Genomic DNA, 27,461 nt, shown 5'->3' with positions numbered 1-27,461 from the left:
GTTTTTCTTTTTGCTTTACTACTTCGCTAGTCATTAAAATCAACAATTCTTCTTGATTAATTTGAAATCAACTCAAATGGCAAAGCAAAACACATTACATCAGATGCTTCCTACACTTTAAACATAGTTTAGCCAAAGCTGCTTTATTCAACGTTGTAGGAAAAAACCTGTCGAAACACATGTGATCATATGCCTGGATGGGCCATTGTGATGAGGGCAGACGAGCATAATGGATGGGGACATCGGCGATGGAGCTGTCAAACTTGGACTTGAATCCCAGCTCTGCTACAAGGAAACGAGGTAGGAAAATTCTGCATCTGTTAAATCCACGTCACTGGGCAGATGGGAAGATAAAATGAGATAATGTATGTACAGCACTCAACCAGCATATGCCTAGAACATATGTGGTCAAAGCAAGCACTTCACAATTTGGAACCTTTAAAAATGGTAGCAAGTCAAAAAACAGCTTTTCTGCCTAACGGCATTAGATATCACCCTTTATTGTACCACAGAGAAACGACATCTGAAAAAAAGCATACAATTTTGAAAACCACTTATTTTGTGTATGAAATGGTTATTAAGAAGTCTGTATAAGGTTAGGATTCCAATGAAAAGTGTTTTCACGAACACCTCCAGGGCTCAGTTGTATGTCATATAGCGCGGAGTAGCACTGAATTTGGCATAGGACTTGATGACCTTATTTACAGCTTCCAAGAAGTCCTTCTCAGTAGCAATTTTTCGCCGTGCTCGGATGGCAAACATACCAGCTTCTGTGCAGACGCTTCTGATCTCAGCACCTTTCAAACAAAAAGAAAATAACAGGCTTAATCTTAAAGCAGCCCAAATAGACACACCAGCAAATAGAAGCAAGACCTTTCTACCTACCAGTGCTATTTGGACACAGTCGTGCTAACAATTCAAATCTGATATCTCTTTCAACACTCATTGAACGGGCATGAATCTTAAAAATGTGAGTCCGGCCCTAAAAATAGGGGAATTGACAAATATTAAACTGGAAAACAGCACAGGAAGAAAAAATTTCAAGAATCCCTTTTCTACCGTGAAATGATGTTCCCACCTCTAGATCAGGTAAGCTAAACTCAATCTTCCTGTCCAGTCTCCCGGGCCTCATCAGCGCGGGGTCCAGAGTGTCAGGTCTGTTTGTGGCCATCAGAACTTTAATGTTGCCTCGAGGATCAAACCCATCCAGCTGATTGATCAGTTCCAACATGGTCCTCTGCACTTCATTGTCACCTCCAGCACCATCATCAAAACGAGCCCCTGAGAAGACAGGAGGAAAGACACTCTTCACATCTACTCAAAGCAGCACTCTGCTCAGTAAATCTCAGCTCAGATCACACCCTCCAGCCCAAGGGAACCTCTCAGTTTTAAGCAAATCCTGTAAGAACAGCCTGATTTACACAAAACTAACGAGAAAAGGACTCATCATAGGTTGATTTAACATAGGTTCCTTTAAAGTATTTTTTTAAATCCTCTTTAAGGATTTTGGTTTAAGTCACTGAAGAACACCTCCATTCAACACAGTATACACCTGGACTAGGCAAAAGAATACATGCAAAATTAGCACTATAGTGGTATTTGAGTATATGTAAGAAAATGCCATACTCTTCTAAATTTCTCAAAACTGTCCTTAAAACTATGGCTAAATCCATAATACAGTAGAACTGTAACAGCTTACTATCACACTGATTTGGATATATTAGAATACTCTAGGTTAATGTCAATACTCTTCTTCATTTCAACCAAAATAGCACAAGAAGAGGCCTCCATATACATTTTTTCATTTTAAAATTGTATAAATACATACCGTTGTATTAATGCATCATGTACATTATAAAATACAAAAAATAGAAATTTTAAAAATGAGATTAAAATTAAATATGAAGGAAAGTACCAGTATTTTCTTCCTTCACCCTAATACTGTTTTATACAAAATCCGTTTTGGAAGCCACAGTTTCAGAGCATCCTGACATCATAAGGCTTATTCCAATGATACTACAAAAATGACTTCAGGGTCACAACACGGCATCTACGGACTGTGGTCAAATTATGGCCCTTGAACACTACCTACAGAATGTCCAAAGCCCACAACATCCATCCAGTCTAAAAGCAAGACTTTAGGTATCCTAACCACAGTCCCCAAACAGTGTTACAGCATCCACTATATTTTTTAAGACTTTTTTTGTCACTGAGTTCATTAAATAACTGTCTGGTATCTGCAGCTAATAGGAACTATTACTCTTATAGACTGTAACAATAGCCAAGGCCTATAGAACAGTATACAGTTTTCAAAGTCAATCACATTTATGACTGACTTCAAACCTCTCAAAAACCCATGAAATAAACAAGGCTGGAATTATCATTTCTTTTATAAGAGGAGCAAACTGGGGCTCAGAAGTAGTTAAAATAACTTGTCTAGATTGCACAGCTAATACTGTATTTCATCAAATCTATGAAGCCAATAATGTTATTTTATGTACACTTTATGAAAAACTACCACCAATTAAATTATGCCCCAGTGCTTTCTGATCCGATTAAGTGAAGCTGTATCCCAAGTTAGGAGTTGCTAAAGTGAAAATATGTGCCCTAGGAAAGAAACTGGGAAAGTTCAAAGATAAAGACTTTGAGAAATACCAATGCTATATATATATAATGCTTCATCTTTCCTTTATGGTGTGGCCCTAAAGTTTATTAGATCCGTGACTCTGATGTGCTAAAGCTCAAAGAAGAGTTGGAATTTAAAGTTCTGTACAGGATTAATGCATCAGGGGAACTTTACACATACTACTACAGAATTCTCGTGAAACCCAGCTGTAAAGCTCTCTGAGATACCATTCATACCTCCAATAGCATCAATTTCATCAAAGAAGATAAGGCAGGCTTTCTTTGTTCTGGCCATTTCAAAGAGCTCTCGAACCATTCGAGCCCCCTGATGAAAAAAAGTGTTAATTCAGAGTTGGTTTTAAAATCTTTTAAAATATAATAAGTTATACTTCAAACTTCTTAATATTCCTAACAGTATTCTCAACCATTATTACCTAAAGCTTTTTCAGAAAGACTGAAGTTTGTTACCTATTCCGTCAAATTAATCTTATTAGCTTTAAAACAATATTAAGTAATTTCATGATTCTGTACCTATTAAATAGCCAATAACTTTAAGACCTGAAGAGGTCAAATTAACACGATTAAATAAAGGCACCATTTCAATCAATAAAACTTGAGGAAATAAAAGCATTTGATCCATCACTTGGCATTTCTAATCAATGAATTTGATTTGTAAGTTTTTTTTTTTTTTTTTTGATTTGTAAGTTTTGATAATGGAATAAAAGTGTATCTCAACTCATGAGATCCTTTTTCTAATTCTCATTGTAAGTATACTAATCATTAATGTTTCAAGATTACATTTGAGGCCATAAAGTAAGCAGGCCATAAAGTAAGCCCTAGACTTACTCTCTAATGAAAAAAACGTGTGTGTGTGTACATACATGTGTGTACATACACCCACGCACATACACATAGACAATCTCTGTTCTCTTTCTCAGAACAACATAAAACACTGCCCCTGAAGTGAATACACTTTCGAATGCATTCACTGGGCATTACTGGGTTATTGATCTTACAAACCAAATGTGTAGAAAATGTCACCCTTCTGAGTAGGGAGCATACTGATTAAAAATGTTCAGCAGTTTATTTCCAAATGACCGCACGGGAATGCTGGTGACTTCTGGGCTTCTGACCTACTAATTACAATCCATCAATCAAAAAATTTCAGGTCTCAATCTTCAATGTGGAATTCCCATTTTAATTTCATCTATGCTTTATAAATCTTTCATAGAGCTACATATTCTTTGATTATTATCAATTTACTTTACCTCACCGACGTACTTCTGCACAAGTTCAGATCCAATAACTCGAATGAAGCAAGCATCGGTCCTATTAGCAACTGCCCGAGCACAGAGTGTCTTGCCTGTACCCGGTGGACCAAAGAGCAGCACACCCTTAGGAGGCTCAATGCCAAGGTTAACAAACCTCTCTGGCTGTGATGGAGACACGATTTTTACACTTATCAATTCTCTATAATAAAAACAAGACTACTTCTACATCAATATATTTAAACCAAAATTATTCAGTCCACAATTTACATACTTAATCTAAATAAGAATTTTACTTATAAGACATAAGATCTAAACTAGACTCATTAATACACAAGGCTGAATGGCTTTTAAAGGTATTTCTATTATCCAGGGTTAACAAAACATTTTTTTCCCCTAATTTTAAAAAATTACAGTGTTTAAAGAACAAAAGTATTATCTCATATCTAATATTCTAGTTTTTTCCATTATCCCCCCCAGGCTTAATTTGATTCAATTAAAGCCCATTTCTTCTTGATAGCATTAAAACACATTGTTTCTTCTACAACAACCTATTCTAAAGGTTACGCCTCAACCTCCCTTGTCACTCTAAACAGCAGATTCTTCTTTTTTTGAATAGGCTTGACGACTCAATCCTTTTACTTTCTCTTCTGGAACTTACCAGTTCTCCACACCTTTACCCTCTACCCCATCAAAAATTTTCATTTAGGAAAACATAAAATTTTAAAACTAATATATAGGCATAATTTTAGTGCACAGTACACAAAAGGCTCTCACATCTTTGTACAAAGAAATTTAAAAGGCAACAGACTCAACCACTTACATGAAGTAGGGGGGTTTCAACTACTTCTCGAAGTTTCTCAATCTGTTCCTTACAGCCACCCACATCACTATATGTAACATCAGGTTTTTCCTCCACCTAAGAGAGGGATGAAAATGTACAACATAGAGCCACACGCTTTTGCATACTAATCCAATTGTTCTATCCAGTAGAGCAGACCCAATACCCTAAAAGAAAAATCAGATTTATAGCAAGTAAGAATTTTAATAAAAATGGAATACACTGCCCAGTGTCCTAGACCCACTTGCTATATTACTTGTTATGACACTAAGTGAGAGACAAACTACTAAAATAAAGACCGATAAAGACTTTCTCATCTGAAAAATTGTTTTAAAAATTTTGGCAACTCTTCAATACATACCCACATATTAATATTTTATTAGTTAAAAAGTTTCAACGTTTTTTTGAGATGGATGCAATTAGTCATGCCATTCCTTTTCCCTCTCGTGGTTTCTTACCTGCATCATGGTAACTGTTGGGTCAATCTTAGGAGGCAGTGGAATGTGAATCTGATACTTATTTCTGTCCACACTAAGGAGGTAAAAAAGAGCCTCACCAATACATTCAAAAAATTTACTGAGTGAATTATCATGTGTTCTATATACATTATTTACATTAACTCACTTAATCCTCATAACCATCCTAGAGCAAGTGCTTCCTCCACCTACACCATGTTACCTTAAATAGACTGGCAAACTCAACTCTACAATTCTGTACTTAGTTTGATCATGACATTTGAGGCCATAAAAGGCCAAGTGGGGGTGGGGAGGTCAGGAAACAGATGCAGCAGCAGCAAGGCTGTCCAACTGCAGCCCTCTCCTAGGTTACCCCGGTATTCCATGGCGCCCAGTTCACCCATTCAAAAGCAAGCCAAGGGTGTGAATGTGACATGGCATCTTCAATGAAAGACGAGTATTTACTGCAAATAGAAATCTTACCCAACTCTCATCCCTTCTTCAATGTCAGTAGGTGCAACCTGATCACTGAGGTCCACCACAAACTTGGCAAACTGCTTCACATTGATGATGTACTTCGGGTCCTCCGAATCAGCATTGATTATCTTTGTGCATCTAACATGGCAAAAGGCTTGATTAGAGTAAGGAACCTGAACCACTAATAATGAATTCAAGTAACTAGATTCTCCCCTGGGTATGCAGTACACGAATAAGCAGGTGTAAACTAGAACTGCAGAAACTGGGCCACTGTTAAGGATCCTTCTCTACAGAATATGCTCAATCCCAAGGGTCTGCTCAACTTTAGCCAAGCCATAAAAATTTCAAAAGATACATTCCCCTGGAAAATTAAACCCAAATATTTCATCATTAGGAAGTTCTCTTTACCAAGGGGGAAAAGTGGCGGGGAGGCGGGATGGTGGTGTGATGAATTGGGAGATTGGGATTGACATATATACACTAATATGTATAAAATAGATAACTAATAAGAACCTGCTGTATAAAAAAACAAAAACAAATGCTCAACTACAAAAAAAAAGTTCTTTCTTGATTTTCATAACTATATGGCTTTATTAGTAATACTCCTCTATATCTTCAGGTATTCTCCTTTTTATTTTTCCTATAAAAAGACAGTCATCTTGTCTTACGTCAAGTAATAAATATGTTTATTCTTTCCTGAGTTTATACTTCAAATCCATTATTACTGTTGCTGTTTTTAACTTAAATATATTCTTTTCCTGTGGGTTGTGGTGAAGGCGAATCTGAAACCCCACATACATCACAGTAGAAGGTAGTCTACTGCCTACTTTCTATACTATCTTCCTACAGAAGAAGCCCAAAAACAAAAAACAGAACTCATATTGGAAAGAGCTTATATCATAAGCTGTAGCAACAAATACAGGGAACTACAAAATAGTCTCTGGCATGTGCATATAGGTAGAGCTAAGAGTAAGGTAAAGAATTCTTTGTCCTTGCAGCATAAATTGTGGACAGGATTCTATTTTCTGTTATTGGAAAAGGTCTACCAGGGAAGTAGAATTTTATATATAGAAAGTATCTATCACTACTTTATCTGACAGACCCTGCCAACAGTGTTGCACAGATAGGGATATTTTTAATTCTCAGCTGAAAAAGTATATATACAGGGACCTCAACTTGCAGAACATTAAATAAGGACCTTTGAAAACCTGCTCATCCTTAAAAGCAAAGAGAACACTGGCAAAAACATTGAGAATCAACATTTTCAGAACTCAAACTATAGGTCTGTAACAATCCAAAGAATGTTTATTCAAAAAAAAAGAAAAGGGCTGAATCCTGGTAAGAACAGCAAGCATTTTGCGTTTAAATTCGCCTTCATCCCATAGCCCTCTCCCCAGCTCTGCACAAGACTTGAAAGCCAACGGCCTCACAGCCGTGATAGATGTGAAGACAAGCAGCCTTCCTGGGGGAAGGCAGGGACAAAGAACTGGAGCTCCCCAAAAGCCCAACCCCAGAGAACTATTTGACCTGTCGGGCAGCTAGCTGAAAAGCTCCATTCTCAGGACTTGCTTTTATTTGACCGGACTCAGAGCTCGCTGTCTACACACCCCCTGCCCACAGGACATTTACTGGAAATAATCGGTGGCAATTGTTTAACATCAACTGTCTGAGGTGGCATTTACCAGTTGGGGCTAACGAGGCTGACCAAAAAAACTTCAAAGAAAAAACAGCAAGGAACAGCAACAGTAACAAACCCTGGGGATAGGGGAAATCTGAGTTCCAGAACTGACGTTATTTAAAATGTCCAGTTTCTATCAAAAAATTATGAGACACAAAAAGAAATAAAATATGGCCCATACATAGGGAAAAAAGTCCATAGAAACTGTCCTTGAGAAAGCCTAGACATTGGTCTTACTAAACAAAAACTTTCATCAGTGTCAAATATTTTTTTTAAAAACCAAAGGAAACCATGTCTAAAGAATTAATGGGAGGTATGAGAACAATGTCTCACCAGAGAGTATCAACGAAGAGCGAAATTAGACTGGAATATAATTAGGCTATTTAAAAAAAAAAAAGATGTTCTGATACAAGCTACATGAATGAAGCTTAAAACACTACGCTACGCTAAAGAAGCCAGAAAAAGGTCATGCCTTGTATGATTACATTTATATGAAATGTCCAGGATAGGCAAATCCATAGAGACAGGAAGTAGATGAGAGGTTGCCAGGGGCCAGTGAGAGAGGGGAACAGGGACAGTTAATAGGTACGGGGTTTCTTTTGGAGGTGATGAAAATATTCTGGAGAGTAAAAAACAAAGTGTCAAGAAATGCTGGGGCAAGGGGTAGGGTGGTGGTAACTTCACTGAAAATGAGAGTGTGGAGGTGAGAGGGGAAGGGTGATTAAACATAAGTGAACCTGCCACTGACATTCCCTAGCCCTCTATCTCCACTGTTCTTCCAAAATATTGGAGATTGGAGACAACGTGAGACTGAAGACAACTTCTCTGGGAAGAGTGACCATCCAAATGAAAGATCTAAAGACACTGACCCTGAAGGCTCCCCAACTAAACATTCAACTGTATAAGTTACAGTGAAGCCTGAGATAGACATGCCTCACTATTGAATCTAGAGCTTCTATCAGCTTTTTGGTCTCCCACTAAACAAAAGCACAAAGTAAGATTACCAGACATCTAACATAAAAGACAGACACCAAGCAAGCAAAGAGGAAAAAAGCATCTTAGAGGAAACAGAAACCTTCCAGTTATCCTTAACTTCCTTAGACGTTGACAGCATATTACAACCATGATATGAGAACAGGACAACACAACTTATACACTGAAAGAAAGAAAAGCTCTTGGAAATTAAAAACTTAAGTGAGAGGGAAAAAAATCAACACATAGACTCAAAGTTAAGAAAATCTAACAAAAAAGTAGAACAAAAAAACAAAATGAGAAAAGGAGAGAAAGATTAGCATTTCCAGGAGGTCCAATATTCCTGTAACACAAGTCCAGAACAGAGGACCAAGAAAATGGAAAGAAACTATTTACAAATAAATAGCTTCAAGAAAATGTGCACACTGAAGGACATGAGAGCGCAGCACCACTGCTGAAAACACACCAACACCAAGGCACGAAGCCATGGAATTTCAGAACACTGAGAACAAGGGAAGAGCCTACAACTTTCAGAGGAAGAAAAGGTCACATACGTAGGACTGGGAATCGGAATGGCTTCAGACTAACACCACTGGGAGGCGGAGGACAATGTAACGATGCCTTCAAAATTCTGAAGGAGAATAATTTTCTATCAGCCAAGATATTTCCAGACATATGTGGTCTCATATGGTACCTCCCAAATGACCCTTTCAGGAAGCTACCAGAGGATACAGGCCACCTAGTGAGGGTGTAATTAAATCAGAAAGAGAAACTCGTGATACACGAGCAACAGCAGAGAGTCAAAGGGAACCTCCAGGGTAAGAAGTCACAGGATGCTCGTGATTCAGCAGGCGTTCAGGCAACCAGTCCAGACTGAAGCAGGTCAGAAAGTGCTGGAAAAGGCTTGCTCAGGAAGATGAACCTGAGAGAATACCTGATGCAGCTGATGCACCTGAGGTACACGTGAGAAAACCTGACAGACCTAAGGCATCTGAAGAATAACTGATGATCGCGAAAAACCGGGGGCGGGGCGGGGGGTTGAGTTAGTAACATACATAGACAACAAGGCAAATGAAACAACGAGACAGTTAGGGCAAGGAAAACAAAAAGTGGTAGAAGAAAGGAAAAGTAATCACAGTTTACTAATGGCTCTTTGTGAATAGGGTTTACTTAGCCATAATTATGAAAACACTAAATACGGATCTAACCAAAATTTTAATATAATTACATTATGAGGCCGTAAGGATGAGAAGGGCATGCCTTTGGGATGAAGGTAGAGGAAACAAAGCAAAACAAAATCCTCATCTTTCATGGTGGGAAAACCAATAAACACCACCTGAAACTAAAACATCAAGAAGTGATCTACAATATACAAAACTTGACTCTATCCATTAGAAATAGAAAGGCAGAAACCAAAATAACCACCTAAAAGTTTTGAAAATAGGTGCCTCTAGTAAAGAGGAATTAGGAGAAACTGTTGTCATAGAACTATTTAACTCTTTAAAACCATGATAAAACTAAAAAGAAAATAAATGAAAGCATGGAAAGACAGAAAAAGGAAAGGAGGATAAGATGAAAGAAAAATAACCTGTACCTGTATTAAAGAGGCAAAATTAAAACAAAACTTTCAATAATTAGAATAAAACACAGGAGAACATGTTTATAATCTTGGACTGGGCTAGGCCTTTCTAAGCAACATTAAAACCCAAAAGGTATAATGAAAAAGCTAATATATTTACCTCCTAAAAAGTTAAAACAGTACAACAAAAAGTACTGAGAAGTTAAAAGTCAAGTGAGAGACTGAGAAAAAATATTTGTAACATATTTAAGAAAAGATTAATATGTACAATATATGAAGCATTCCTAAAAATTAACAAGGAACAATCCAATGGAACAAAACATGAATGGTCAAAAAAATACAAATGTTTAATAAGTATGAGAAGTAGCTATCATACTACTAATCAGCATGACACAAATTAAAGTGAATTGTTTTTTTTTTAATATTTTTGCCCAAATGGCAAAAGTTTAAAAATCAATAATCAGATATCTTACATTGATCAGGCAAATACGCATTTCCCTCAAAACCTTTGGGTAAGAATGTAGACTGGCCAAACCACTTTTTTTCATACATTTTCAAAATGGTAAATGCCTCTGTCCCCATAATTCCACTTCTAGTAAGCTATACTATAGAAATGTATGCACATATGTAGAGAAATATTTAACATGCGTGTTCAGTCCAGCACTGTTATCATAACAGAAATTGCAAACAACCCAACACCTATAGAATATTATGTAATTTTTAAAAAACAAGAGAAACAAGAAATAAAAAAGGTACATCTGGCCTTCCCTGGTGGCGCAGTGGTTAAGAATCCGCCTGCCAATGCACAGGACACGGGTTTAAGCCCTGGTCCGGGAAGGTCCCACATGCTGAGGAGCAACTAAGCCCGTGTGCCACAACTACTGAGCCTGCGCTCTAAAGCCCACGTGCCACAACTACTGAAGCCCATGTGCTGCAACTACTGAAGCCCGTGTGCCTAGAGCCCGTGCTCCGCAACAAGAGAAGCCACCGCAGTGAGAAGCCCACGCGCTGCATCGAAGAGTAGCTCCCACTCACCACAACTAGAGAAAGCCCGCACACAGCAATGAAGACCCAGCGCAGCCAAAAATAAATTTAAAAAAAAAAGGTACATCTATAACAAAGACAATGAAAGATTTCTAAAATATGTAGTTAGATCTAAAAAGAAAACAGGATGTTTCTTTGTATGTAAATATATACGTGAAGACGCACTGGAAGATTAAGAGGACCAAATTATTTTCAGTAGTTAGATGGGAAGGAAGGTTTTCATATTTTGCTCTGTATCTTCCTGTATCATTTGAATCTTTTATATGATTACGTCTTCACCTATATCTTAAGTAATTGTTTAAAGTATAAAGTTTTAACCCCAGATACTTTTGGAGAAAGCTGCATTTACTTGGAATATGGCATAAAAATTCTTTACGAACTATTACATTATACCCAAGGCTTGAAAAAGTACCTGAAAGTACAGATAAAAATAAATTTCCACAGAGCACTATGCGTACCTCGCAACCTGCAAAGGCTGTTCACTCTGGAGTGTCTGCTTATCCGCAGCCAAATCCCAGAGTGCTGGTGGGGCCAGGCCAGTGTCAGACTCTTTAATACCTACGTAAAGAAAGATTACAAAATTCACTGGACTGTAACGCAAGCTTTCTCACCCCAGCACCACTACCATTCTGGACTGAATAATTTGCTGTGGGGGGCATCCTGTGCATTCCAGGATGGTTAGGAGCGTCCCCGGCCTCTAGCCACTAATCACTAGCACCACCTCCCCCTTAGGTTGGGAGAATCAAGAATGAGTTTAGATGCTGCCGAATGTCCTAGGGGGATGACATCAGTTGAAAACCATGGCCCTAAAGTAGTCACAGGCCAAAAATGTGATGCGATGTCATATCTGACATTTTTTTGTGCAAGTCAAATACTATCAATATAAAATTTCACCACTCAAGTTCCCAAAAAGAAAAGTTTCCGACTACTAGGCTATAGCCCGCTTACTTCAAGCAGTACCATGTGAGATCATATTTTTATTCAAGAAGAAATTCTGACTTGTTTATTATAGTCAACTGAACTTGGCTTTGACCAACAGAAACAATACTTGCTTAAAGGATGATGTTTCTTAATTGCTTAAGCATTAAACTTTCTTGTAAAAGGTAATGAAAACAGATTATTAAATGAGATCCAATTTCTTAACAGATAGGAAGGATAATAATTGTTTTAAATCTGTGATTCATGGAAGAGTGACATTGGTATTTCAGCTCCTTTGATATAATCAAACCATTACCCATAAAGAGGGGAAACAGAAATAAAAAATATACATACCCGTGAGCTCATTAATTTTCTTGAGAAGTTGTTGAATGTCATCTTCAACCTGTTTGATTTGCCTAGAGTAAGTGCTCTGACCCTAGGAGTTAAAGTCAGTTTAATTAGAATATCAGGATACCAACAATGTATTAAACTATAAACAAAAACTTTTAACAGTTACACTTGTAATAGCTATTATTGTCCTAAAACTTGTGAAATGAGAGTAGAGAGAGGGAATCTATCATTTTCAGAACTATTCCTGAACCAATATATTCCCCTAAACAGGCAGCAAACCATTATGCAAGGTAACAAATGAAAATCATGACTAAAATTATCTAAAATTCAAGTCCATTTCTATGCATTAAAACTTACCATTTCAGATCTAATTCATTTTTATACATTTTAAATATAGTAAATATTTCTAAATATAATAAATTATTTCAAATATCTTTCAATATAGTACTGCACTTTAATTACAAATAGTACAGAGATAATGTATAAGCTTAGACACACCGAGTATTTACTCTTTGATCTATTCTAAATAGAAACTGTAGGTAGATAACTTTTTATCAGTGAAGATTAAACAGCTGGACAGTCTCTTCCAACTACTCTGGAAGGCCAATACCAACAAGAGTCCTTATTTCAACACAAAACATCTATATTTTGTAGACATTGAAAGGACTTACATAAGTTTTCAGCAAGGCAATATCCCCCTCATCCAGAGCTACAAGAAAAGAGATAATATATGAATTCAAGCAAAAGAAACTAGAGCTTACAATTCTTTTCTGTTCAATTCAGATTGCACTGAGTGAGAAAAACTGTGAAAAGTTGTAATGATATAAACACAACCATCAAATAGTTCCTGGACTCAAGGAACTTTTATCTAACTGGGTGAAGGCAGATTTTAAAAAGTACATAACATAGCTTCAAAGTGATATGACATAACAAGAACACGGAGCCCAAAGAACAGACTTTGAGATTCAAAACGACCTGAGCACTAGTGCCAGCAACATCATGCATTTGCTAAGTAACCTTGGAAAAACCATTTAAGTTCTCTGAGCATCAGTCTTCTCACCTGGAAAATTGTTAGCCTCAGTGTTGCTCTAAAGATCAAGTAAGACATGGATGAAGAAGCACAGAAAAATGCTACACACATTAGTCATAACTGTATCCAAGGGATACATTTGTTAATATATTTATAGAATTATAACTTACCCAGAGAAATACCCAGATGAAATGTTACATCTCTGTGACTAAATTTTACACTAGGTGACTGAGTACCTCTTTCAAGGGAAAAGAGTGAGATGAAAGTGGAGAGGAAATGCTCCTTCTCTGAGGGATGGGTGGATATTAAGAAGAAAGGGTGCTAGGAGAGGTTGAAGTTGTTTAGGAAGGAAAGACAACAAAAATCCACCATAAGAATGTTTTAAAATAGCCTATAAGGAACAAAACAGCATAAAGATGAGGCTTTTACAAAAGGGGCTACTGGGAAGAAATCATGAACGAACGTGCTGCGGGGAAAGGGTCAAGTGGTATAGTCTCTAAGGAGAGTAACCCAGCAGTGTCTATAAAAATTACACCTTCATTTCTAAAATTTACCCTACAGCTTGTGTTTGTGCATGTAGTAAAGAGTTATATTAACAAAGTTATTCATTCGTATAATGTCCATCGATAATGATTATTACTGAACACCCAATCATTTGGGATACTAGACAGACCACACTGACTCTACATAATGATATGAACTTATATCATTAAAATTTTTTAAAAAGCAAGATGTACAGCATGTTACATTTATGTAAAAAAAAAAAGGAATCTACAAACAAACTTGCTTGAATGTACACAGAAAATGCCTAGAAAGATGAGGCAAAACGGCAACATCAGTTGCCTCCGTGGATAAGAGGTGGCCGGGGTCAAGGATGAGACACTTTTCCATTTATCTTTTCCGCTTTCGTGTTTTGAATCATGTGAATGAATTATCTAGTCAAAGGAATGTTTTTTAAAAAAGAAAATTACGTCTCAGGATCCTGGCTATACAGTGGTAACAGCAAGCTGTCATTTGAGGGGGAGGAGGGACAGCAAAGAGGGTCCAGGCGACCAAGCACCGCCACGCGGGGAACTTTCCAAGGCCTGCAAGGCCAAGCGGGGCGCGGGACTCCTTCAAGACCTGAGAGCTGAATGTGAATAAAAATTTCGATCAGCGACAGATGAACACAGGACGCGGGGCTGGTAGAGGGGAGACGGAGAGGACAGGCCGGTCAACCCGTCTGCAGCACCAGACTCAAATCGCTAGCGGCACAAAAGCGACAGAGAGCCGAGCAGGAATCCAACCCCCCCATCCCGGACCCCGGGCCACGATGGTCCTGCCCCGGCCCGGAGCTCCTGCCTACGTCAACTGACCTCGGATGGGCTTGTCTTCTTTCTCCTCTTCTTTGGTTTTCCGCTGATCTGCACCGAGGTAATCCGGCATTTTAGGAGATCCAAGAACCTCAGCTTGCTGGGTGATTACACAGCACCTTCCTCGCTTCCGGTGGCGCTCCTGCCTTTCCCTTCCTCACCGGAAGTAAGGCCGGCTCCGCGGGCCCTTTTGCCCCAGAAACGGGCGGAAGAACGCCACGGAGGACAGGCCCTGCGGCGGGAGAGCAGCGAAGGGGAGTGAGAAGGTTTCGCTGTTAGGAGGGAAGGTCGCTCTCCCTTAGCCCCTCACCGTGGCGAGTTCCCAGAGCAACAGATTGCAAGATCAACTCAGGCTCAGGTCAATGAGTTTAAATCCTGCTTTAGTCATTTAAACTCTGTATTCTTGGGTAACTTCTTTAATCCCTGTGCTTTAATTTTCCCCTTGACCTCACAGCACTGTGGATGCATTAAATAACAATGTTTGTAAAGTACCTGGCTTATTCGATACGCAATGAGTAGTGACTAGATTTATACATAGAGTGAAGGTAAATAGAAGTTGTTCACTAATTTGACACTAACAAGGGATGAGGAGGTAAATGGTTTCCATGTTTGACCCTTGTGCCAAAGAATGGTACCATCTTCAGATACAGGAGAGCCAGAGAAGAGAGCAGGTTTTGAAAGAAATGAATTCGGGAGATGAGGAATGGAAGAGAGCAGTTAGACAACTGTAGAAGTTAGAAATGAAAAAAAAAAAAAAAAGCCTGACCTTTCTGTACCCAGTCAGCAGTGAAAAGGCAACCTACAGAATGAGAGAAAATATTTGTAAGTCATATATCTGATAAGGGGCTAATATCCAGAATATATAAAAACTAAAACGGGAATTCCCTGGCGGTCCAGAGGTTAGAACTCAGAGCTTTCACTGCAGGGGCTCAGGTTTAATCCCTGGATGGGGAGCTAAGATCCTACAAGCCTGTGGAGCCGCCAAGAAAGAAAGAACTAAAACTCAATAACAAAACACAACCCAATTTTTTAACTGGACAATGTACTTGAATGGACATCTGTCCCAAGAAGTTATACAAATGGTCAAGAAGCACATGGAAAGACGCTCAGCTTCACTAGGCCCTGGGGAAATGCACATCAAAACCATGAAATACCACCTCATACTTGTTAGAATGGCTATTATCAAAAAAAAAAAAAAGTGTTGGTGAGGACGTGGAGAAAATGGAAACCCTGTGCACTGCTGGTGGAAATGTAAAACGATGCAACCACTGTGGAAAACAGTATGGCAGTACCTCAAAAAATTAAAAATAGAATTATCAAATAACCCAGCAATTCCAGTTCTGGGTATATACACACAAGAATTGAAAGCAGGGTCTCAAAGAGAAATTTGTACCTCCATGTTCATAGCAACATTATTCACTATGGCCGAAAGGTGGAAGCAACCCAGTCAACAGATGAATGGATAAATAAAATGTACATACAATGGAATATTATTCAGCCTTAAAAAGAAGAATTCTGGCACACACTGCAATTGTGAAGACATTATGCTAAGGGAATAAGTCAGTGACAAGAAGACAAACAGTGTATGATTCCACTTATATGAGGTACCTATAGTAGTCAAATTCACAGAGGTAGAAAGTTGAATGATGGTTGCTAGGGACTGAGGGGCGGTGGAAATGGGGAGTTGTTTAACGCATGTAAGAGTTTCAGTTTTGCAAGATGAAAAGAGTTCTGGATATTGGTTGCACAACAGAGTGAATGTACTTAGCACCACTGAACTGCACAGTTTCAAGTGGTTACGATGAGAATTTTATGTTATGAGTATTTTACCACAATTAAAAAAAATAACCTTCATGTTCTTAGAGGTTATGGTGAGAATAATTGGGATAGGTGTGAGAAAAAATTAAGAAAGTGGAGTCAGGTAACCTTGACCCTTAAAGCTTGTTTTAACAGTGGCTACAGGTCAGGAGGAGTTTTAGGGTGAGATAATTAGTTTAGTTTTTGAAATGTCAGTTTTGAAGTAACAATTTTGTCATGCGGCAGATACACAGGCCAATTCAATGTATTTAACAGTGAAAATGTAATTCCTAGATAATAATTTACTAATTTCTGGGTCTCTTTGCAGAAGAGTGGCACATCAATTCTTCTCTTTTGCACAACCTATTCCAGATAACTGTGTGGGGTGGAGGATGGGAGGTGGAGTCTGTGAATTTCCACCCACTGATTTCTTTTTGCTAATTCTTGCATTTGACCTCAGTCCTAGAAGGAATCATACAGGAGAAGTATAATTAATTTTATTAAACAATTAAACATTAAACAATAGAGTCCTGTAATTGGGAATATCTTGAAAGAAAACTTCATGCTGCTAGAGCAGGGTAAAATGATTGCTGGCCTTGGATTAGAATCTAATACTACAGAGGGGTTACTTCTGCAAATGATATGGGTATTAAATGCGATAGCCCAGGTAAATTAGTAATAGCACAAACATTAGCTCCTATTATTATTTAGGTAAACACAAACGCATTACAGGTTTATGTACAGAATTCTCTATGAATGTATAGACTGTTATTGTCAATACTAATTCATACACATCTCACTTTCTATTTATACAAGTACAGCTACTACTAAAATCAACGGTTCAATTCAAACTAATAAAGTAGTAGTTAACTTAAAAAGGAAAAGAAGGGCTTCCCTGGTGGCGCAGTGGTTGAGAGTCCGCCTGCCGATGCAGGCGACACGGGTTCGTGCCCCGGTCCGGAAGATCCCACATGCCGCGGAGCGGCTGGGCCCGTGAGCCATGGCCGCTGAGCCTGCGCGTCCGGAGCCTGTGCCCCGCAACGGGAGAGGCCACAACAGTGAGAGGCCCGCGTACCGCAAAAAAAAAAAAAAAAAAAAAAAAAAGGAAAAGACTATAGTAAGAGCTGCTATAGAAAATCATGTCCTACGTATTCCATATTCTACCTGGACGAGGCAAATAATCCTTTTTACCAGGGAACTGATAAACCTAGGAACCTTTCATTCGTGAATCTTGGTCCCCACCCGGATCTGAGTCAGTAGGACCTAGACAGCCGCATACGTTGGCGGGGGTGGGATTGGCCTACGCACCACGAAAGATTCATCCCGGAAGTAGTTATTGGTCGTCTCCATGCGCCGGTTCCTGGACATCGTAGAGCCAAGGCGCGAGGCTCGGACGGGGCAGTAGAGCTGGCGGGACTCTAAGAGCCCTCCGCCTGGGACGGGAACTGCTGCGCCCGCGGGGCTGGCTCTGGCGTCATCATGCTGCTCCTGCCAAGCGCTGCAGAAGGCCGGGGCACCGCCATCACTCATGCTCTGACCTCTGGTACGTGCCCACTCAACCCCTGCTCAGTCTAGCCTCAGCAGCCCCTGCCTCGGGCCTCCACCTTGGCGACCCCGAAACCTCTCTACCCTTGCCCCTGGCAAGTAGCTTATAGAGTGTGGGGCCGTGACAAGTGCCTTTTTGCTCCCTGCTATACAGAAGTCCTTCCCCAGACTGGAAGGAAGGAGGAAGGGGGGCGTCTTCCTTCTGCCCCCGCAGTTTCTTCCTTGTCTCGCGGCTGCTGACTCATGGATTGGGCGGAGGAGTTCGGGACCGAACCCTCCAGTATCCTAAAAAGGTTCTCATAAGCATCTTGCCTACGGCAGGAGACTGCCCACAGCGAGCACCCCACGTGCCGGGGGCCCTACAAAGACTTACAGCTGGAGCTCAAACACCTCTCTCCCCTTTTACGTTTGCTCCGGCTTCGTTTTTTAAATGTCCCGACTCAGACACTGCTCCTCATATTCAATATGAAAACACCACTGTGTATGCTGGTGGTAAGACCCGTGTACACAGACTTTTAAAGGCAGTCATTAAGCGAAACTTGTTCTGTGGAAGTCAACTATCTTCAGTTTTTAAAAAAAGGGGGGGTGAAATTTGTCCTGCTGCTGTAGGTTCTTAGATTTATAGCCCAGGACAGTCATGGTATTGTAAACTTAAAGGGTCTCTAATTTCAGTGATTTCATTGATTACCATAGCCACGTATACAGACGCTTGTATGTGGTATTGGACGTATCTCACGGCACGTGTTGTGTTCCTGCTTACAGAAGTTTCTGTGTAATCTTACAAGTAGAGGGAAAGGCTTGAAAGGTCATGTTCTTGAAAGCCACACCCACACTACACAGGTAGTATTTCTTGAATATAGTGTTTTTGAATGCTCTCCTGTGAATGGTAGAAGAAATCTTAATTTCCCAACACAAAACATGAAAAGTCAGCTATTTTTACAAAATTGTGGCCATTAGGTACAAGGGAAGACTTAAATCTGAGTTTTTGCCAGACAGTAAAGCTTTTTGCTTTCATTTGAAATATGAAATTAAAATTAAGATGTTCACTTTTTTCCTGACCCAAACTACCTTTTTTGAATTGTTAATGTACACATATATAGTGACTTACCCCACTTTCCAGGAATAATGATAAAGACTTATACTTATTTAACAGTTTGTGACTTTCAAAGTGCTTTTATCGTGTGTCATTCAATCCTTCCAAGGAACCAGATAAGATAGGTATTGTTCCCATTTTACAGATGAAGGCATTGTTGACTCATTTCATATAGCTACTAATTGTCAAACCTGCACTGAAATCCAGAGCTTCTGATTTCAGATTCAAAGCTGTTCCACTAAAGCACAGTTTCATTAGTAAATTCCTGTTAGCTGCTTGAAAATTGTCTTTCAGAAAAAATCATTGCTAGTGGATTCTTAAAATTTTTGAAAGCTATCTAAATTCAGGTATTAATAATTAAGATATTTTGAGTTATTTTTAGATTTTTGTTGATGAGGCTGGCTCTTGACAGTTTATAATTATTTATCGCTTTATTACAAGTCTAAAAGGAAAGCAGTTTGCAACATCTCTCCCTTTTCCTCATTTTCCTTTCATATCCCCAGAAAAGTATTGATTTATTGTTGACATTGCCCAATGTCTTGTTTTGTCAGATAACTGGAAGAGGTTGATTGAATCTCTCTCTGTAAATACTAGGAAATGATTATTTATTGATAACCCTCATGTTAACTGGATTACTGCAGTTATTTTCTCAGTTGATGGTTTTAAAATTATATTCTGATGCAGTCACTGTTTTGATCTTATTTATTGCCGTGGAACAGATTTATTCCATGCAATACATTGAAGCCTCTCTTAACGCTTTCAATCACAGCCTCAACACTCTGTCAAGTTGAACCTGTGGGAAGATGGTTTGAAGCTTTTGTTAAGAGGAGAAACAGAAATGCTTCTGCCTCTTTTCAGGAACTGGAGGATAAGAAAGAATTGTCAGAGGAATCAGAAGATGAAGAATTGCAGTTAGAAGAGTTTCCCATGCTGAAAACACTTGATCCCAAAGACTGGAAGGTACTTAATATCTGAATCTTGTTCGGTCAGATGGCAGTTTTCCATTATTAAGCCATGTTTTAAGATGCTTCAACAAAATAATCATGATTGAGCACCTGTTTATTGTTAAGCCCTGAGTGGGACAGCAGTAGCCCTAGGATACTATCTCTGATGGAGAAATCCAGAAAAAGCCATGTCTGAGTTGGTCTTAAAAGGTTAAGTGACAGTTTATGAAACAAGAAGGGAAAAAAGGTGTTACGGGCAGAAGGAATAGATATGCAAAGACACAAAGGAGAAAAAGAATATGCACTGCCTCTTCAGGGATTGGTGAAGGGTAGAGTAGCATATTGAGGGGTGGCAGTGAGAAATTAGACTGAAAACAGAGCCTAGATGAAACTCTGTTGTGTCCTTTTCATGCCATGGCAAGGAAGGAATTTATATTTTATTTTGGGGGCAGTAAGAAGTCATCAAAAGTTTCTGCGCTAATTTTAGAATAGTAGTTCTCCTGGCAGTACAGAAACTTGCTTGAAAAGGGAGGGCAGGACCAGAGGGGAAGGGAACAGTTTGCCTTTATGGGGCTAGTGCCGTAATCTAAGCCTGCAATTGAGTGCTTGATGCTTGAACTAAATTGGTAGCCAAGTTTTGAGGACAAAGGGACGGATTTGTTTTTCGGGGCGGTAGACTTGACACGTCTTGGAGACCTGGGCTGTGCCGCCCAAGAGAAGGGAACATATTGGGAAGACCCGTGATCATCCCAGCTTGAGTCACCGGCTAGACTGTGGTGTCAGTCACCAGCACAGGGTTGCAGGAAAAGGAAGTTTGTGGGGAGCGTCGTGTCTCTGCATCTGGAGCTCAGGAGTCCACACTAGAATGAACTGGGGAGTTGCGAGCATTTACAGGGCACCTACCATCTTCTAGCCCTGGCATGGGTCACGTCACCTTGGACCAAAGTATATAGAGAGAAAGAAGCCCGAGGACTTAGCTTGGCAGGGCTTCGAGAAGCCAGTCAAAATGGCTGAAAAACGCTACTGGAAGATGGGAGGAAAACAGTGGATTCACAGAAACTAAAGGAAAATAACGTTTCAAGAAAAGAGTCAGCTGTGCTGCCACTGAGAGTTGAAGTCAAGTGAAGGCAGCTGGGTCATCTTGTGTTTGACAGCTGGAAATTGATACTGAAGAGAGCAGCTTTATAGCCCCTGGGGTGAGAATGGACAGAGCAGAACTAGATTGGAGTGGTTTGAAAATGAATGCTAGAGGGGGTAAAAATGTTCTGTGGATGGCTTTTTCAAGAAGTTTAATTTTGATGGGCAGCAAAGAAATGGAAGTGGGGTCATGGGAGGGTCTTAAAGATGAGAGATAACAGAGCTTCTTCGTACAATGATGAAAATAATCCAGTTGAAATTTAGAAGACAATTGAAAGATGCTAGCATTTGAGAGACATAGAGAAGGTGGTTCAGAACCAGGAGGGATGGAGTAATTTGTCTCGGTAGGATAGGCTTTCTCAATGGTGAGGGAAAGGGAAAGATGCATGGGTGCAGGTAAGATGGCAGAAAGATGCTGGAATTTGAGTAGGATAATTTAAATTTTTTCATTAAGCAGGAGGCAAGGCCATTGATGAGAGGGTGGAGCAGGGTCTGTGAGGTTTAAGGAAAGACTAGAGGACTGAAGTATGTAATAATATGTAATAATAGTCTTAGGGAGTGGAAAAGCAAACCAACTGGAACAAAGTGTGAGTGCCAGACATAATAAAGGAGCACATCCTTAGGGAGTTTGCAGTCCTGAATTTAAAGGAAAACCAGTCAACCCTATTTGACTTTTTTCTCCTGTGTTTTATGCCCTCAAGCCCTCTTTCTCCCCACTCATTCTCCAATACTAGATACACCCTTTGGGTAAGGAGCCTTCACTCAGGTGCTACCTCAATCTCTAGATTTGTAAGGATGTTAACCAAAGCAGAAATGAAAGCAGGTGCTTCCTATCCAGAGAAGCCTCATCCCCAGTTTCTCAAAATTTCCATCCAGCCTTCTTTGCTCCACGGCTCCTGTCCTGTCATTGCCACTGGCCCAACCTACTGGGACTACTGTAATGCTCCCCTCAGTTCTGAAATCTTCCTGGCTGTACCTTGATTTAAGGATGCCCATAGCATATTAATATGTATTAAGAGAAATACAAGACCAAGAGTTCTTTGGTCAAGTTTTGGAAAATGCTGGGCTATATAGGTTTCCGTCTGCTTGTTTTTGTTTTTTTTTAATTGCAGGACTTCTCAGAGCCTTTGTTTGGTTTCTGTGCGTACAGATTATTAAGAAGGCTGTATACAATGGTCCACATTTCCCAAACTTCCATGACCTCAGAACCTGTTATTTTTTTTTTATTCATTTATTTACTTATTTTTTGGTTGCATTGGGTCTTTGTTGCTGCGCATGGGCTTTCTCTAGTTGCAGCGAGCTGGGGCTACTCTCCATTGCGGTGCATGGGCTTCTCATTGCGGTGGCTTCTCTTCTTGAGGAGCACGGGCTCTAGGTGTGTGGGCTTCAGTAGTTGTGGCACACAGGTTCAGTAGTTGTGGCTCATGGGCTCTAGAGCACAGGCTCAGTAGTTGTGGCTCACGGACTTAGTTGCTCTGTACCATGTGGGATCTCCTCGGGCCAGGGCTGGAACCCATGTGTCCTGGACTGCCAGGCAGATTCTTAACCACTGCACCACCAGGGAAGTCCCAGAACCCATTTTATATGGAACATCTCACTAGACTTCTGTTATGAGAGTCTCACTTTGGGAAACTGTTTTAGGGTACCAACACAAGGAATATGATATATGGCTTCATTTCAAACTTGACTCCCATTTTGTGTCTTTATCAGAACCAAGATCATTATGCAGTACTTGGACTCGGCCATGTAAGATACAAAGCTACACAGAGACAGATTAAAGCAGCTCGTAAGTACTTAGTTATTTTGAAATAATCAAATATCTGGTATAGGAAATGTTATCCTCTTGAAAAGATATGCAAGATCATAGTCTATAGCCATAATTCTAGATTTAACATGTGTTCTATGGTATAATGATGTGTAACCACAGTCTCTTACCTTCAAAACCAGAAAAATGCAGTCTCATGAATGGACTTTCTCATTAGGAACAAGAAATCAGGGTGTGTGTGTGTGTGTGTGTGTGTGTGTGTGTGTGTGTGTGTTTGTGACAGGATAAAGAACACTATTCCAATAACAAGCTTTTAAAAAATAATATTTCACCTCCCCTTGGAAGTATGGCCAGCTGTACTTAGTGGAAGTTGCCTTGTTACTTAGATTTTTCAATATTCTTTTGTGATCTTAGGTCACATCTTTGTTGATACCACCCTGTGTCTTCTGCGGAAGAAAGAGTTATCTGATGTTTTATTGTTCTTTTCATTGACAAGGTTAAAAATTGGGGCGGGGGGACGGGGGCAGGAATTGTTGGCCACCCAGTCTTTATAGGCCTTATGAAACACCATCCCCTTAGTGCTGTGAACTGTCGAACTGTCCTGTCCTTTGCAGTCCTGTGGACGTAATTCCTTACACACCATTCGGTTCACCTGATTAGTAAAGTTTCATGAAAGAGGTGAAGGTGATGAGTTTTCTGTTTTGTCTTAGGACAGAGTTCTGCCCTCTACTCTAGAGAATGGATATTGAGGTCAGAGGAGGTAAGATTGTGGCCATATGGAAAAGGAGGAGGGAATCAGGGACAGAGAAAGTCTTGCACTTGGAGGAAGATGACTGAATGAGACCTACTTCACGCTGAAAAATGCTAGTTGAACCTTAGTAGATAAACTCAAAATTTTCTCATTAATGCTTGTATTTAGGAAAGTCACAGGAAATACTTTTTAACAAGGTGAAGGAATTGATGAGATTATTTTAGACCTATGATTGGATTTCTTTAAAAGCTGGCATGATTTTAGATTAAGCATATGTTAGTGTGTATGAATAGTCATTGCAATATACATAAATGCCAGGAAAATTCATTTGCCCTGGAAAAGTATTTGCAAAGTCTTACTATATGAAAGAATAGCATACAGATACCAAATATTTCTTGACACATATAATTTGTGAAAGAACCAGAAGTGATTGAGAGCTAGGAAAGCAGTTGGTGTTTTAAGGTGAAGGAATTGTTTCTTTCTCTAAAGATAAAAAATGTATAATAATTGTAAAAGAAACATCCATTTGCTTCTGTTAAGTCCGTTTGTTTTATTGGGATAATAGAGTTTGTTTGTTTGTTTGTTTGTTTTTGTGGTACACGGGCCTCTCACTGTTGTGGCCTCTCCCATTGCGGAGCACAGGCTCTGGACGCGCAGGCTCAGCGGCCATGGCTCATGGGCCCAGCTGCTCCGCGGCATTGGGATCTTCCCGGACCGGGGCATGAACCCGTGTCCCCTGCGTCGGCAGGTGGACTATCAACCACTGCGCCACCAGGGAAGCCCCGAGATTAATTTTTGAATATTCTGTTGCCAGAAGTTTTGCACCCTGACTGTACAGATTATTAACGTTATGTGGGTTTGCGATTCACTCTCTGCCACCTTGCTGAATATTCTCAGTATTTATTCAGAAGCAGACTGTTGTTCTCTTTCCTCTGTCACTGTAAAATAGACAGTTGCTACTTACTGCTCTCTGAAATCTTGTCCAAAAGTAAAAATACAAAGTTATTCTTTGCAAATTTATAATCATTAGCACAGACAAACCTAATAATAATGTAAGACTGATGACAGTTGAGATCCTTCTAGTTCTTGAATCCTATCACAAACACACACATAAAGGAGGTTGGTGGGGGTTTTTTTACATTTTATTTATTTAATTAATTTATTTTTTTAATTGAAGTATAGTTGATGTACAATATCATAAGTTCCAGGTCACAATTTTTAAAGGTTATACTCCGTTTATAGTTACTATAAAATATTGTTGTGTTGTACAACATATCCTTACAGCTTATTTTATACATAATAGTTTGTAAAAAGTTTTAATTTTGTTTATTGATATTTTGAATTGCTATAATGAAAATTAGGGATTCAATTACGTGTGGATAAAGTAAGTGGTCTTTTCTTCCTTTTCTGCATTATCTGAAAAGAATATACTAGAAAAGTTGAATGATGGGCTAAGAGAAAGTACTTGAGTACTAACAGTGGTATTTCAATGTTTTTCTTGAAGAAAAACTGCCACACTGGCATATGATGCATGTAGGTTTGCTATTCTTTACATGGAAGTAAAATCTTTGATTTGAACTTTCTAAACTTAATCATTTTAGCTTAAAATACTTCCCATGTTTTAAACTGAAAACTGTTTCATATTATGCTTCTTAAAAATTTGAAATCAGAGACTTTTTGTAATAATCTGTAATGGAAGAGAATCAGGAAAAAAAATATATATATAACTGAATCACTTTGCTGTACACCTGAAACTAACACAATATTGTAAATCAACTATAATATTTTAAAAAATCATAGAGACTTTTGATAATAATAGAAATATGAATGTACAATAAAAGCCCATTTGCTAATGTACCCTCAAAACATCCCAGAAACTATCTTTGGTGGGGAAGGGCGGAGAGGTAGGTCTTTGAAATTTCAGTAAATATACACAACAGCTGTTCTTCGGCCTCCATTGCCTTATTTTTTTTTTTTTCATTGCCTTATTTTTAATATTGGGTGACATCTTTTGCCTCTCCCAACCCCACCCCTGGAACAGAATATAGGAGAATCTCAGGATGCCCTACTGTACATGAATGACTAGAGGTGATTAGGTGGAAAAGTCAATGAAGAAAAAAACATTGTAGCATAAGAGGAGACTATCCAACAAAAAACTGAGACATACATCATCTGTCTCAGACTTTATAATCAGGTTCAAAAGAAAACTTAATTGCTGCATGTTGTCAGTGAGATATGAAGACACTGCCTTGGGGGCGGGGGGCGGGGTGGGAGCAGCATAGGCACTGCAGAAAGAGACTAGCGAGAAAAAAGTAGAATTGCCTGGAAACTAAAAACAGGAGAGCAGCATTTAGAATTCGAAAGGCTGACGTACAATTAGAAAACAAAGTAAAGCAGAGGACAGCCTTGAGGAATGCTCCCAAGATTCAGAAGGAAAGAATAAAGAGATGTCAGATTTCCCTAAAGAAGAGGTCAGAATGAATGTAACAGAGACAGTAATTGCAAATAAAGAAGAAAAGTTGCCTGAATTATTATAAAAAGATACGACTTGAGATAGAGAATGTTTGTAGGCATGTGACTTAGGTTTTACTCCTCAGCATTTCAAAGGAGAACAGATGTGAGTTAGGCCGAGCTGAACAGCATCTGTTTTGACAGCAGGGGTGGAAGAGCAGCGCCTTGAGAAGCTATAGCTTTCCCCAAGCACTGGCCATGGGAGGAGCCTGTGCTCTGTTCCTGCAGTGCCCAACAGTGGTGGGGTCATCACACCACTGAACTGTCTGGTATGGTGTGATTATTGTTCCTGGCTACTTAGCTTCCAAGCCTGATAGTCAGACTCTCAGTTCCTGTGAGCCACCTAATAACCTTTAAATAAATTCCATTCCTGCTCAAACCAGCTAGAAGGTGAAAACGTCTTCTCTTGAGTGTTAGGGTAGAAATTGATAATACACTTGACTATAAGAAAAATCTTGGAGCTCAAAAAAACCAAAAGTGTATTTGTCACAGTTTCTGAACCCTTGCAGTATATGTAGAAACAACTAAATATGCCCATAAAAAGATTTGTACAGAAATATTCATAGCAGCCTTATTCACAATATCCAGAAACTGGAAACCACCCAGATGTTCACCAACAGGATGATGGGTAAGCAAACTGCTGTATACAATAGGATAGTACTCAGCAGTTTTCAGAAAATTACTAATATACACAAGGTGGTGAATCTCGAAACATTATGTCAGATACAAAGACATACTGTATGATTCCATTTATATGAACTTCAAGAACATGCGAACATAATCTGTGGTGACGGAAATCAGAAAGAGGTTGCCCCAGATGGTAGGGGGTAGGAGTTGACTGGAAGAGGGGTACAAGGGAACTCTGAGTGATGGAAATAGTCTGTATTCTTTTGGGTGGTAGTTAAGTGAGTATATACAGTTGTCAACTTATTGAACCAAATACTTAAAATCTGAACATTTTATTCTATGTAAGTTTTCTCTCAATTTAATAAAATAGATCTGATTAAACAAACCAAAAAAAATCACTTGGGAAATGAAATATACTCTTTTGCACCTAGACAGAAATAAAAATTGTATTGATAGATTCTTTTCATGAAAGTAAGATCATTGCCTGTCAAAACATATGGGATGGCAGCTAGAGCTGTACCATCAATAAGTTCATTGCCTTCAACTATTGTGTTACATTTTTTGTTTGTTTGTTTGTTTTTGGCCACGCTGTGTGGCATGTGGGATCTTAGTTCCCCAACCAGGAATCGAACCTGGGCCCCCTGTGGTGGAAGCGTGGAGTTTGAACCACTGGACTGCCAGGGAAGTCCTATGTTACTTTT

At 39.3% G+C, this 27,461-nt stretch overlaps 2 protein-coding genes across 4 annotated transcripts in view; one reads left to right on the top strand and one right to left on the bottom strand.

The window, feature by feature from the left end:
- Positions 1 to 467: 467 nt before the first annotated feature.
- Positions 468 to 14,793, bottom strand: PSMC2 (proteasome 26S subunit, ATPase 2). Its single transcript, XM_004263382.4, has 12 exons — positions 14,594 to 14,793; positions 12,880 to 12,917; positions 12,212 to 12,293; positions 11,398 to 11,497; positions 5,673 to 5,804; positions 5,193 to 5,265; positions 4,717 to 4,812; positions 3,894 to 4,058; positions 2,863 to 2,950; positions 1,079 to 1,281; positions 886 to 982; positions 468 to 797 (listed from the first exon to the last, which is right to left on the bottom strand). The coding sequence occupies exons 1-12, from the start codon at positions 14,661 to 14,663 to the stop codon at positions 640 to 642; spliced, it is 1,302 nt and encodes a 433-aa protein (XP_004263430.1). The 5' UTR covers positions 14,664 to 14,793; the 3' UTR covers positions 468 to 639.
- Positions 14,794 to 17,662: 2,869 nt separating this feature from the next.
- The window catches only part of DNAJC2 (DnaJ heat shock protein family (Hsp40) member C2), a 29,309-nt gene continuing 19,510 nt past the window's right edge, over positions 17,663 to 27,461 (top strand). Inside the window, exons 1-3 of one of the 3 annotated variants that reach the window (XM_004263383.3) lie at positions 17,663 to 17,930; positions 19,795 to 19,985; positions 22,817 to 22,892. In XM_004263383.3, the coding sequence (XP_004263431.1) occupies positions 17,867 to 17,930; positions 19,795 to 19,985; positions 22,817 to 22,892 (331 nt within the window). In that variant the 5' untranslated portion in view covers positions 17,663 to 17,866. The remainder of the gene's footprint in view (positions 17,931 to 19,794; positions 19,986 to 22,816; positions 22,893 to 27,461) is intronic. The other 2 variants (XM_049714802.1, XM_049714803.1) reach the window with 2 other exon arrangements.

Source organism: Orcinus orca, chromosome 9, assembly GCF_937001465.1.
Source record: "Orcinus orca chromosome 9, mOrcOrc1.1, whole genome shotgun sequence".
Lineage (NCBI taxonomy): Eukaryota > Metazoa > Chordata > Mammalia > Artiodactyla > Delphinidae > Orcinus > Orcinus orca.
The sequence above is the reverse complement of the archived record's forward strand: the minus strand, read 5'-3'. Positions and strand labels throughout refer to the sequence as shown.